The following is a 13,749-nucleotide window of genomic DNA, read 5'->3' as shown; positions in this document are numbered from 1 at the left end:
GCAGGCCCCATGCCCAGGAGTAGAGGGCCAAGACAAAAGGAACTCAACAGCATTGTTTGTAGACTTTTCGTCTCATGTTATATTGTCTGGGCTTTTTTTGTCTTACTTATCATTTTGCTTGTATATTATGGTTTCTGACTGTGTGTGTTGTGCTTTTTAAAAAAATTCTGGTTTGTTTGGTTTTTTGTTGTTGTTAACCTGTTTGTTTTCTAAAGAGAAAGAGAAAGAAAGATGTGGATTTGTGTGGGTAGGGAAGTGGAGAGGATCTGGGAGGAGTTGGGGGAGGGGACCTCATGATCAGAATATACTGTATGGAAACTTTATTTTCAGTAAAAGAGAGAGAGAGAGAGAGAGAGAGAGAGAGAGAGAGAGAGAGTTAGTCAGTCTTTGGTGAGAAAGTTTTTTCCTTTTACTAAGTTCAGTGTTTCTGTAACTGTTTGCCATGGATGTACAGAAGGACGTGCTGGTCTCTAAAGGCCCTGAAAAGCATCCACACTCTAGACACCTCCAGTGATTACCCCACTTCAAAGCACTCAGTCGGCGACTGCCTGAGCCTCTGTAGTGGAAAGCGGAGCTGCGTGTGTCAACAGCTTCCTAAACCAATCTATTAAAGGTGGGTTGGCAGTAAAAGTGAGCAATTACAACAGCAAGGGACAAATAGACCTCCCTTTCCTTGGGCTCAGCCACACCGCCACTCCTCGTACTTATCCAAGGCTCCAGGTCCACACATCACAGAGGCACCTGCCCATCCCTGTCCACTGCTGCGTCACTCACAACAGCAGCTGCGGGACCATCCTAGGTATCCAGCAGCAGAGGAATGGTTAAGGAAAATGTGCATATGCACACAATGGAATGTTGCTAACCATAAAGGACAATAAAGCTGCATTATTTCCAGAAAAATGGATGCAACTGGAGACAATCCTATTAAGTGGGCCAGCCTGAGAAGACTCAAGGGCTGCGTGCTTCCTCTCATCTTATCCTTGTAGTTTTGCTGTCAACTGGACAGATTAGGGAAAAGGGAGACTTAATTGCATAAGTATTTTCATCATGCGTGAATTACATCGCATTAAAGCTGCTATATTGCACCAGAAGTCTAGGAATATATGGGGGGCACAATCAAAGTATGTCATATGCATATGCAAAAATGTCATAATGAAACCAATATTATGTATAACTGTTGCATGCTAATAAAAATAAACTTTACAATAAAATATTGAATAACTAGGTTCATAATTTTATTCCCAGCTCAGCAATGGATTTAAGATAGAGTCATGATTAGTACTCAATGTGTATCATATCTTTACAATATTTGGGGGAGGGCAGAGTCTTAATATATTAGCCCTGACTAGCCTGGAACTCGACATGTGGGCCAGGCTGGCCTCAACCTTCCCACCTCTGTCTCCCGAGTGCTGGTCTTAAAGATACATTTTTCCACACCATGCTAAGATCGTTACTCTATGTTTGGTCTATGTTGAGGCTGGAGAGATGGCTCAGCACTGGCTGCTCTTGTAGAGGACCCACATGAGGTTCCCAGCACCTGCATGGCAGCTCACAACCATCTGTAACTCTGCCCTCTTCTGGCCTCTGAAGGCACTGTTTGTACATGGTACACAGACATATATGCAGGCAGAACACTAATGCACGCAGAATAAAAATAAGTAAAATGTGTTTACTTTAGTTTTGAAATTGTAAAATCATTTGTCCCTTTCTTTTTCCCATTCCAAACCCTCCCGTTTATTCTTTCTTAGTTTCTTTCAAAGTCACCTCTTTTTTCATTATTGATACCTCATGCATATATGTGTATACATAGTTTAACCTGTTCCATCTGTATAAGGTTACTTGTATGCATGTCTACAGGGCTGACTACTGGGTATTGGATAACCAAGTGATCCTCCCTGGGAGGAGCACCTCTCCCCCTCTCCCCACTCCTTACTGCCTGTCCTTCTTTGTGGAGGGCTGAGACTCGTGGGCTTTCCCTCACCCTGTCAGTACAGCTTTTGCTGTTGTACTTGTTCAGCTATGTTTGGGCAGTCACATGGTGAGACTAGATGGGTGCAGCTCCCGGCATTACCAAGAGACACAATCTCATAGCCACCTCCCGGATTCTCCGACTCTTACAGTCTTTCCTCCCCTCCAGAAATGTTCCCTGAGCCGTAGGTGTAGGAGTGTTCGTAGATGCGTTGCGTGGGGCTGGGCTCCACAACTCTACACTTCGATTGGTTGCGGTTTTCTGTAATGAGATTTGTGTGTCACAAAGAGAAATTTGCTTGGAGGGAGGAGCCTCTGACGAGGGAGGGCATTTGACGTTTGTCTTTCTGAGTCTGGATTACCTCACTCAATAGGATCTTTCCTAATTCCATTCAAAATAAGTAAAATCTTTAAAGGGTCTGCGCGGGCTAGAGAATTTGATCTGTCATTGTGTGTCCTCTACAAAAACACTTCCACTAGAGAGGTGGAATAAGTGCTTTGGATTCCCCATCAAAGTCCTTTCCAAGTGAACACGAACATCATGGGGACGCTAACTAAAATAAATTCAAAGCTGAGAAACATTTTTAAAACCCTGGGTTAAAGTCTATGGCTCATGCAAGGGAGCCAAACTGAACTCATTTATTTTAATCAAAGCTCAATTTTCTGACAAGTTTTTGCCAGAAAGCAAAAGCAAAAAAAAAAAATCCTTCTTGAACAACAAAAGAGATTCCGCTGTCTGCTGAAAGCTGCAAGACGCACTGCTATTTCAAAGTCGTATTATATTTCCTTTGAAAAACAAATTCTTTGAAGAAATCAGATCTTCCCATTTAAATTAAGTGAATTTTATTTGTTTGGGCCTTTTCCTTTTTGTATAGATTCTCCTTTAAAATAGGACTCTGTGATACTAAACAAAATCTCAGGCAGCTAGAATAATATCACTTATTTGTGATTCAACACTGTACCCATAAAGTCTCATCGATCATTATCCCACTGTCATGTGTCCCAGAGAGTAAAATTAAAATGTTAAGAAAGTAAACTGTCATTAATCCAATTCTGTATGAACTGGAGGAGAGAGAAGGAGGCTGCGGTATAGTGAGTGGGGTGCTTGCCGGCATGCATACAGTCCGGTTTTGAGCCCCCTCACCCCATAAACCAGACACAGAAATACACACCTGAAGCCCGCCACCCTCAAAGGTGGATCACAAAGGCCATCCTTGGCTGCACAGAGAGACCCTGCCTCAGAATCAAAAGCAGAAACCTGGAAATGGTAGAGTGACGGCCATTCACGACTCCGGCACTCCTGTGTCAAGATGGCAGGTGGAACCAGGAGAATGGCCGGCAGTGTCGCTGGGCAGCAGCTCAGCAGAGAGAAGGGAGAGCCTGCCTCAGCGAGCGGAAGGGGAGGGCCTCGGACGTCCACACACAGGTGCGTGCGTGGAAGCTAACTGACCAAAGGGTACCTTGTCTACGACGGGAACAAAGTCAAGGTCGCATCTACCTTGTCAGAATTGTAACTGAACACACGAGTGGACACATAAGCAGATTTTGATTTTCGTTTTGATTTGGTTTTCAGACGGGTTCTCACTGTGTAGCCCTGGTTGTCCTGGAGCTCGCTATGTGGTCCAGGTAGGCCTTGAAATTACAGCTCTGCCTGTCTCTGCCTCCCAAGTGCTGGGGGTCACACACCCACCTATAAGTAGGTGTTTTAATTCTATAACTAATGAAGACACAGAGAATCACACGATCATTAACAATGACTCAGGGCATTATTTCAAGGATGGTTTTTCCTTATAATTTTACATTTGGAGTCTTTATATCAGCATATTTATGTGATTTGGGCCAAATTACTCATTTATTTCACTTTTCTTCCCAGTTACTTTTCTGAGCACTTTTTTCTTCCTTTCTCAGATCCTTAGCTATGCTCATATCGGCGAGGAGCCATTTGGCCTCTCTGCACCTTGCCTGACAACATGCGCACACAGCGGCTGTTTTTACCACCCTTCTCCCTTGCTGAGACAATTCTCTGTGTAGAAAACCTTCAGTGTTAAGGTGGCATCTCGTCCCAAGGAAAGCAGGACACAGAAACACCAAAGAAAGCAGCATGCTGTTCAGTAGACTGGTGACCTGGGCTCAACATGACTGAATTCAAACTCCCAGCCCCTCAATTTCCTCCTGGGAAAGAGGGAGGATATAGCCACTGTGTTGGTTACATTTTCTTTTGCTGTGATAAAACACCATGACCAAAGCAACTTATAGAAGGAAGAGTTTATCTGGGCTTACGGTTCCAGAGGAACAAGAGTCCATGGTGGTGGTGAGGCATGGCAGCAAGCAGGCATGGTGGCTGGAGCAGGAAACGAGAACTCACATGCTCAACCATGAGTCAGAAATAGAGAGAACGAATTGGAAGTAAGTAGGACACAGCTATGAGCTCTCCAAATTCACCCCAGGGCTGCACATCCTATAACAGGGCTGCAGCACCTAAAATAGTGCCGCCCACTGTGAGGGGCATTACTCATTCACTCCACTCCAGCTCCCTACCCATTGTTATGCCAGAAGAGAGAGTATTGGCTAATACATATGAGCACCACTGCACAGAGAGCTATGGGCTTGGTGTTTTCTCTCGTTGATACCACACTTTCTGAAATCGAGAAGTGCATCTCTTTAACAAGAATCAAAGTATGTAACAACCAATTTCCAAAATGACTCTCTAGCAAGCCCGGCCAGGGAATGAGGATCGCCCTGGTGAGGGACACACTACTGTGGCGGTGGTAGTATACAACTTATGAGTGAAAGTCATGAGAGACATTGAAGGTCGACCCTTTCCCTCTCTGATGGCTACTTCAAGGAGAAGCCAGACTTGCTTGCTATGGGAATATTTAAAGGCCACTCCTGCGTGGAGACGTGAGAAGTTGCTTGCCAGAAGCCAGCAACCCCGACATCACAGAACTGGATCCTCCATCCTTGGTCAAATGATCAGATTTGCATCAAACTAATCAAACTCGATTGCATACTCATGGGGATGCCAAGTCAGAACCATCCCATCAAGATGTTCCCACAGAACCACCAGAAGGGAAATGCTTGCTGTACTTTTTAACTTCTGATATTTGGGATGGCATGCCATTCAGCAACGTGGAGATTCAGGTACCTGAAGGCAGGAGCCATTATAACAAGGACTCACACCATAGGCACGGCTCCAGAACCAGGTCCAGATGATGGTATAAGGAACTTTGGGGTAAAAGGAGAAAAGGAGTCTGAGTTTAAGGAACTTCAAAGAGAAGAAGTTAATTGGCATTAAAAAAAAAAAACTGACAACAAGGGCTTAAAGAAAATTATGGGGCGTGAATCCATGCTAATAGCTAGCAAGTGTTACTGAGAGAATATGGACTTTGGAGAGTGTACTGAATGGACTTGGAATTTTCTACAAATCTCCAGGTGGGGCTGAGGGTGCCACGGGTGTCATGCTTATTCTTCTGGTGCTGTGTAGGTAGAGAACTGAGACCGGCATTTCCACCGGAAGTAGTTGTTAGGCACGGGAGGTTTAGCATTTGCTGGGCTGGAAAACCCTCATGGAAAACAAGAAGGAAATTAAGGACAGGCTTTTGTTAGTGGCCGTGTCCAGGCCGCCGTCAGAGAACCATGGTCGAAGGAGAACAGCATGATGTGCCTGCGTAGTCTTCCAATGAGACCTCAGAAAGATCAAGACAACACACACAAAAATAACTGTCAAGCAGTTAAACTGCTGAGAAATTTAAGGTTTGTGCTTGCCAGAGGCCTTGGCAGGCGCTCAGTGTACAGATTTGAATATGTATTTATTTATTTAGTGTATGTGTGCTGTAGTGTGTATAAACATGTGGACATTGGTGGATGCGCCCAAGCACATGCGTGTGGAGGGAGGCCAGAGAAGGACTGGGCCTGTCTTCCTCTATTAATCTCCTCCTTCTTTTTGGGGGCCAGGCCACTCACTGAACCTAGAACTTGGCATTTTAACGAGACTAGCTGGCCAGTGAGCTCCCAGGATCTGTCTACCCCCCAACCCTGGTTACAGGCACATGACACCTTACCCAGATTTTATGTGAAGTTGAGGATTTGAACTTGGGTCCTCTTACTTTTACTCACTGAACCATATCCCCCAAACCTAAAAAGGTTTATTTCGAAGGGATTTTTCAGGAGTAGCTTTTACCCGACAGAGTAAACCTAACAAAATTCAAAGAAATCCAAGTTTTGTAACAGAAACCTGGCTGGCTCAGACTGGAACAGTAAGAGAGATTCTTAAATGAAAGGAGGTATTGATTAGGCAGAAATCAGACTGAGAACACTCTTAAAGTTCAAACATTTTCAGGAAAGGGAATAAAGGTGAAGGAGCAGAAGCAAGAGCTCAAAAGTATAGAGGGAAAAGCTAGAAAAATCATCCAGGCCCTGCATGACCACTGCATTGCAGCATCATTTCCAAGCAGTGATTCCTGGGTGTTTCCCAACATGCCTCTGCCTTCAGTAGACACTCTACTGGAGTTACTCTATGCTGTAGAACCACTGGCTCTTGGGTGTATGTGGGGCGGGAGGGCTACTTTCCCTCTTTAAATAGATTTTCTTCGAGACAAGCTGGATTCGAGGTGATATCTTCAACTACATAGAAGCAGCGTCATTCTTCCGTTTCATTCTTCCTCTGTCGTCTTTAATTCGGACGACAGTGTTGTGGACACTGAGCTGACAACGTAAAGAACGAGGCTCTCTTCCTCTCCACCAGCCAGTCTGCATAGTCCTGGAGGGTGCTATGCAGGCTGCTGGGGAAGAAATGGCATCAACCGTCTTGCTAAGCTGTGCATCCTACCACCCTTGGGACCAACCTCCCCGGCAAGATGTGTCTACTTGTGCAGCAGCGGCCACTACTGCTCATCGGAACACGGTCAAAAGAAGGGCCCATGGTGCACCATGCCTTGGGGGCCTGAGACAGAGGCTCCAGGAGAAAGGCAGAGCACCTTTCCCTCAGGTGTGTTTTCTTCCCTGGATGGTTCTGGGACGTGATCTCTGTTCCCTGTGACAGACATTTACATTCAATTTATAAGACAGGCTTATTCTTGTTGGATGTCAGATCACAGCTATAGAACCCAATCTGGTTTGTGTCCCCTGAATCTGAAGATGGCCTTCTGCCTTTCTTTCATGCTTTCCCAGATATAATCTATAATTATATATGCCAGGCATTGTGTTTAAATTGGTTTGCCCTAAGAAAAGTCCTGGAAAAGGGCTGCTCTGCTAATATTTAGTATGTGCTTACTTACGTTTATTTGCATGTTTTTTGGATCATGTTTTTCTGAACTCAAACAACCTACCTTGGATCATTGCTTTCTTTGTTACATTCATGTATAAAAGCCCCTGAAACTGAAGTAAGGTTGTCTACAGCATGAGCCTATAGTAAGGCTGTCTACAGCATGAGCCTGTGGTTCACCGCACCCTTTAAAGTCCTCAAATCCCACATCTTGCAGACAGCTCTGCATAGGTTGGTGAGTCGACACTGTTAGGAAGGTAATCAACTATTCTCTGCTTGGATTTTCGGCACCTCCTGGGACTAACCCGGACAAAGAAGGGCCATGGCAGGAGGGAGAACATTTGCTTTTGTTTTTTCCCTGAGCCGATTTGTCCTGTTGTTGCAGCTGCTGCTGACTGTGGATCTCAGCATATCCAGGCCATTGTTGGCTGAGGACCAGCGATTCTTCAGGAGCCCTCCAAGTTCAAGTGCTAGACTGAGACTACTGAGGCACACCAATATATCATCCTATTGGGTCTGCTCCTCGAAAGAACCCTAACTAATACAATACCTAAGAGAAAAAAAATATGCATAAAACTCATACAAGAGGAGAAGCAAATGATCACATGGTCAACAACAGACAAAACCCAGAAATGAGCCAAATCTCCACTAATTGATGTATTTATAAATAAATTGTGGTCTAGAGAGAAAATGGAAGATCAACCATCAACAAATAATGCTTCTGGGCTTAGGCCCGTCACCCCTACAGTCATTTGTTGCAGCCGTGTGCCCCAGCATGGCTGTATTTAAAGGCACAGCCTTGAAGGAGTAAGTAAGGCCACATTCAAGGGTGGTGCCTTATTCAGTGACTGCGGAGAAGACGTTAGTGGCATCTTTCCCCTTGTGTGTGCACACAGATAAAGGGCGCGTGAATGCCTGGAGCGAGGACTCTCACCCATAAACCAAGAGGGGTTTCAGGAGACACCAGCCCTGCCGTAACTAATCTTAGATTTCTGACTTTCAAAACTGGGAGAAAAAAATAATTTCTAAGCCACTTGGTCTTCTCAAGATAAGGAGACAAAGGAACGAAACACTGATGTGTTATAAATCAGTCGAACTTGGACATTCTGAAGCCAGCAGAAGAAGTCACATACCAAAGGCCACACACATGAGGTGTCTAGAACAGGGACATCTATAGGGACAGAAAGTAGGTTAGTGAACATTAGTGGCTGGGGCTTCAGGAAAATCTGGAGTGACAGCAAGTCAATACTTTTTTCAGAATGATGAAACGTCCTTCCGTTACTGTGGTAATGATCGCATATCTAGGAAGAAGCAAAAAGCCCATTGGATTTGTCCTTTAGATGAGTGAGTATGTGGTGGGCACATCATGTCTCAATAAAACTGCTGACGGAAGAAGACTGAGAAGGCCGGGTCAGAGGCTAATCGAGACCAAGATGGAGACAGCAACAAAGGTACAGAAAAGCAGGTAGATGGCCAAGTAGGGTAGCCTGTCTCAGCCCAAAAGATGGTGGCTCGAACATGTGTTGGTGGCATCGGCACACACTGTGGCCACCTGTGCTCAGCATGAAGGGTGGGAGGTGATGCCCGAGCAAAGCAAAAAGGAGAAACACCAGAGGGAAAATAAGGATGACCGTGTCCTGATCCTTCCAAGCCCTCAGGCACAAGTGCTCAGACAGGGATGACAAAATAGGCTGAGTGGATTCGAAGCTAGGAGCAGGAGAGAGGGGGACTCCTAGCCCAGTCTGGGCATGCCAGGCATTGGGGTGCCAGTCGGGGAGGAGGAGGGAGGGGAGGAGGGGGAGGGCTCAGGTAAGCAGCAGCTAGTCAGGTTGGGAGAGAAGAGGGAAGAGAGAGAGCAGATGGCATCACGGAGCCCTGCTGGTCAAGGCCTCCATGGTATTAGGATCACTGCTCCTTGGAAAACAGCTTAAACCGTTATGAAGGAGGGAGAGCTGTTCCTGACGGGGGTTGCAGAGGAAAGGGGTACAGGGAAGGGAAATGAAGAGAAGTGGTGGCAGGCAGAGAGTAAGGACAGGTGGAGAGCTGCCCTGAGGTAGCAGGGTCAGCAGGCTGCAGGTCTTAGTGCTTAACTAGTCTTGGGTACATATGATGAGGAAAAAGTAAATCTTCATTATGAATTCAAAAGGCCTGCACACCTAGACAATTTCCCTATGTCTGTACACACACATCTCCCACCACGATCACACACACTGCAAATAAAACAGTTCACAGAAACTTCAAGAAACGGGTCCGAATAGCCTTGTGCTAAGCCTCTCCTCCTACAAGAAAGCACCTCATGTGGTCACTCTATGACCCACAGAGTAACCCCAGAGAAGCAGGTGGCACGGAAGATGGGAGGAACACAGTGCCTGAACAGGGAAGGGAGTGAACAGAGCCAACATGCATGCATGAACACACGTGCACACACATACACACATATGTACACATAAACATGCATACATATATACATGTGCACACTTTTTTTTTTAAAAAAGGAGCTCTGGTAAAGTTTGATTAAAGGAAAACTTTTTACTTTTCACCAGTCTGTTCTGGCATGCTTCTAATAATGTCAGAATCACCTGGGTCAATGATGGCCAGTGTGCATACTCTGTAGTATTTTCCACATGCTGTGCCCAACTCAATGTTATTGCCACTGTAGTGATGGACACCAGTTTTAGCCAACATGGCATAGTATTCTATTTCAGATTTCCTCAAGGCGGAGCAGTTGTTGGTGAGGATCACCAATTTTGCTTTGTCCTGTCTGATCATCTTCAGAGTCTGTTTGTATCCCAGCACGTACTTCCCACTTTTCATAACAAGCTGGAGCCAAGAGTTGATCGACTCCAGAGACTTTTTCGTCTTCTTTGATGCCACCATCTTCCTGCCTTAGGTGCGGGACGGCCCCCAACCAAGACCAGCCGCCAAGATGGCCGGGGAGTAAGAAAGGAAGGCCATGTGCACACTTTTGTTAAAGATACCACACAAGCGTACATAGCCAGAGAATAGTATGCAAAAGAAATAGAAGCTAAAAACACTTCTAGTTGTTTTTCCAGAGGACCTGGGTTTGATTCCCAGCATCCACATGGCAGCTCCACAGATAGACATGCAAGCAAAATCTTCACACACATAACATTAAAATAAATACATCTTTTTTTGGAGACAGGATTTCACTATGTAGTCTTGACTCCCTTGGAACTTGCTATGTAGACCAGGCTGGCCTCGTACTCTCAAAGATCCACTTGCCTCTACTTCCCAAGTTCTGGGATTAAAAGTATGTGCTGCCACACCCAGCTAAATAAATAAATCTTTAAGGGAAAAGACAAAAAGAGAAATCCTTATCAACAGTAGTGGCTCACTGGCGCTATTCAACATCTAAGCCAGAATCGAAAACAAACAAGAGTTACTTACTGAACTGTATTTTGTTTTGTTAGCGTTGGGAGCTATGAACCATATAAGGATTTAAGAAAAAAGAATACTGCAAAACTAGAAATAATCTACAAAACCTATTTGTGTATTGTCTTTTCAGTTGAGATTGTAATCGTAAGTTTACCATCTTCTGATGACTTAAAGGAAAAAATATGCCTTTGGGAGTAAGGAATGAAGAGATGGCTCAGCAGTGAAGAGCACTGACTGCTCTTCCAGAGGACCCAGGTTCAAATCCTAGCACCCATATGGCAGATTGCAATTGTCTGTAATACCAGCCCCAATGTATCTGACACATCCTTCTAGCCTTTATGATTACAAGACATGTAGGTGGCACATAGGTGACACAGAGGCAAAATACACATAAAACAAATTTTTAAAAACCCTTTATGGAGTCCTTGAGTAAGCACAATTCAATACCCGCATCTGCATTTCTGTTAGGTCCAAATGTCAGCTAAAGTGATCGGGTTTAATGCAGTGGGATCCAAATATCAAATGGCGTGTTTGCCACTGTCCCTGAGTAAAGCAATGACCAGAAGGTGTGTCAGAGATGGGAGCTGCACGTTGGGAAGATGAAATGAGCATCAAAGGGCACGTCCAACAGCGGGAAACAGCCGCAGGCACAATGATACCAACACTGCACATTGCAGGCTGTGCGGTGCACAGACAGCAGCTGTCCGGAAAGACAGGTGACCTTGTTTGTGCTAGCCAAGGCTCACTCAGTCCTAGTTCTGTCCGGGGCCGAGTCATTGCCTTATAAACACAGCTGAAGAACCGTGCTCAGATCTCGTTCACATCAGTGATTTTCAGGACGGGCTGTAGCAGCTCAGAAGCAAATCCAAACGCACAGAACTTTTATGAGCAGATTCTGTCGACTCATCTGCTCCCGATCAGCGGCTTCGGCAATTCGGGTTGGAAAAGGAATGAACGCAGCTGCTGCATTTGCTACAGAAAGCACCCAAGCATCATGCCATGAGAACAATGAGAGGCTTTTCCCCATGGATTAGACTTAAAAGCACAATTTTCATCAAAGCCTTTACAATCACAGACACATTCCACAATACTAACCAGATTGTTAGTTAATACTAACTAAGCGCTGTGCCCAGTACTTACTTCATTTAAGCAGAAATGGAGACCACAGCCAGATTAAGTGGGTAGAACATTTTTTTAAATTCTCTCCAATGGAAGATGTTTTCAAATAAAAGCAGCTATATTTCAAGTGGCAGCATTGAAACTCCCAGCCAATGATCACCCAGGTTTTCCATTCAGCAATTCCTAGACTTAAACCTCAGGCAAGAGCGAGAAAGGAGATAGATACTTACAAAGCCACGTCCTCCAACTGCTCTGGAACACAGAACGCGGGAGGAGGTCCCAGACTGCAGGAGGAGGAATAGAAGTCGTGAAGAGGCAGCTGACTGCTGCAGAGGTAGCGGCCACTGACCTTCAGCCTGGCCAGCCAGGTGAGCAGACACAGCCCCAAGGGCAGGCGAGCACAGAGGAGGGAGACGCTCCTGCGGGCACAGGATGCCCAGTTCCCAGGGACTGACCACCACCTCCACCCTGGCCAAGCCCCAGCTTGAGGGGAAACAGATGCCCGGGGAATTAGCACAAATGAATCCGAATTCATCCAGTATAGCCAGCAGTGAGCAATCAGGGAGAAGTGGAGAAAATTTCCCAAACCAAAACCACGAAGAGGAAAGAGCGACTGCTCTGGAGACATTGAGGAGAATGCTAACAACCTTTAAAGTCACAGCATTAATATGAGAAGATGCTGCCACGATAGCATAAGGGATAATGTGCAAGGGAAGGAAGCTGGGAGTAACTGAGAGTGCACTCTTCGACATTTAAAATGGGAAAACAGAAATTCAGCAGAAGGTAGAAAATGAAGCAAGTCTAAAAGTCTAAAATGTCTAAGGAAGATTTGGCAGGAAAAATCATGCAAGTAAAAGGCAATGGTCCACACTAAATTAAAAAAAATAACTGGAAGTGAAAGAGGGATGGAGAGAAGGGGAAGGGGAGAGAGGGATGGAGTGAAGAAGAGAAGTGGGGAGAGAGACAGAGAGTGAGGTTAGTAGCAAGAACACAGCGTGGCTATCAGCAGTCAGCAGATCCAAGTCTTTATTCTAACTAGTGCTTCTTCTTCTCCCTCTTTTCTGACTTAATGACCAATTTGTGTGCCCGTTTACATACACACACACACACACACACACACACACAGAGAGAGAGAGAGAGAGAGAGAGAGAGAGAGAGAGAGAGAGAGACCTGGAAACCCCAAAAACAATAACGAGAAGAGAGAATTACAAAACGCACTAAGAAAAAGAAAACAGGTCACCTACAAATTTTCTTTTATCAGATTGCCATAAAAATGTCTCTTGATGAACAACAGAAGTTGTGAGTTCTTGAAAGAAATCTATTTCCAGGCTGGAAAATGACTTTTAATGCAGTGGGTGAAGCTTAAAAACATCCTCAGAAATGAAAAACTATGCCCTGTAGCCATCTCTGATCCCTCTTTCTCTGGAAATTAACTCCTGGGATGCACTTAGATAAAACAAACATGTAAACCAAAGAGTGCAGGACACTAGGTCCTGGGAGGAGCGAGGTAAGAAGCCTTGAAGACAGAGACTGCAGAATGAGGCCCTGAGGGGAGCAGCAGAAGGTCCTGAGAACAGAGAGAGCCCAGGACACAGCTGGCATCCAGGCAATGCTCACACCTGATTCCCTCGCTCATTGACTCAGCCTGAGATTCTGCCTGCCCAGCCCCCTCCATGCTCGCCACCTTCTGAACCCGTGCTTGGAGGTCATGGTTTAGGAACAGGAAGGAATAGAAGACTAGAGGACAACCACAGTCCCATGTTGGTCAGTTTTCCAACACTGTAGCAGATCGTCTGGGAAAACCAACTGTTCTGGCGTGCTTTCTGTGGCCGTGCTGAAACACTCCCAACAAAAGCAACTTAAGGGAGGAAAGGATTTATTTCAGTTTGCAGATTACAGTTCATCACTGAAGGGAACTCGAGGCAGGAACTACTTCCTTTTCCATATAGCATTACCTTTAATCACGGAGCTCCCTTCACAACCAAAGAGGTACAGCAGGAACC

The 13,749-nt window shown here is 45.4% G+C and overlaps 2 protein-coding genes across 3 annotated transcripts in view; both read right to left on the bottom strand.

Annotated features, from left to right (window-relative positions):
- The window catches only part of Mtus2 (microtubule associated scaffold protein 2), a 368,119-nt gene that overhangs the window by 220,126 nt on the left and 134,244 nt on the right, over positions 1-13,749 (bottom strand). The gene's annotated exons all lie outside the window — the stretch shown is intronic.
- On the bottom strand, positions 9,761-10,563 carry LOC126513529 (60S ribosomal protein L30-like). The gene has a single exon (XM_050161976.1). The coding sequence runs from the start codon at positions 10,106-10,108 to the stop codon at positions 9,761-9,763; it is 348 nt and encodes a 115-aa protein (XP_050017933.1). The 5' UTR covers positions 10,109-10,563.

Source organism: Alexandromys fortis, unplaced genomic scaffold (assembly GCF_014885135.2).
Source record: "Alexandromys fortis isolate MF-2015 unplaced genomic scaffold, M_Fortis_MF-2015_v1.1 scaffold_118, whole genome shotgun sequence".
Classification (NCBI taxonomy): Eukaryota; Metazoa; Chordata; class Mammalia; order Rodentia; family Cricetidae; genus Alexandromys; species Alexandromys fortis.
The sequence above is the reverse complement of the archived record's forward strand: the minus strand, read 5'-3'. Positions and strand labels throughout refer to the sequence as shown.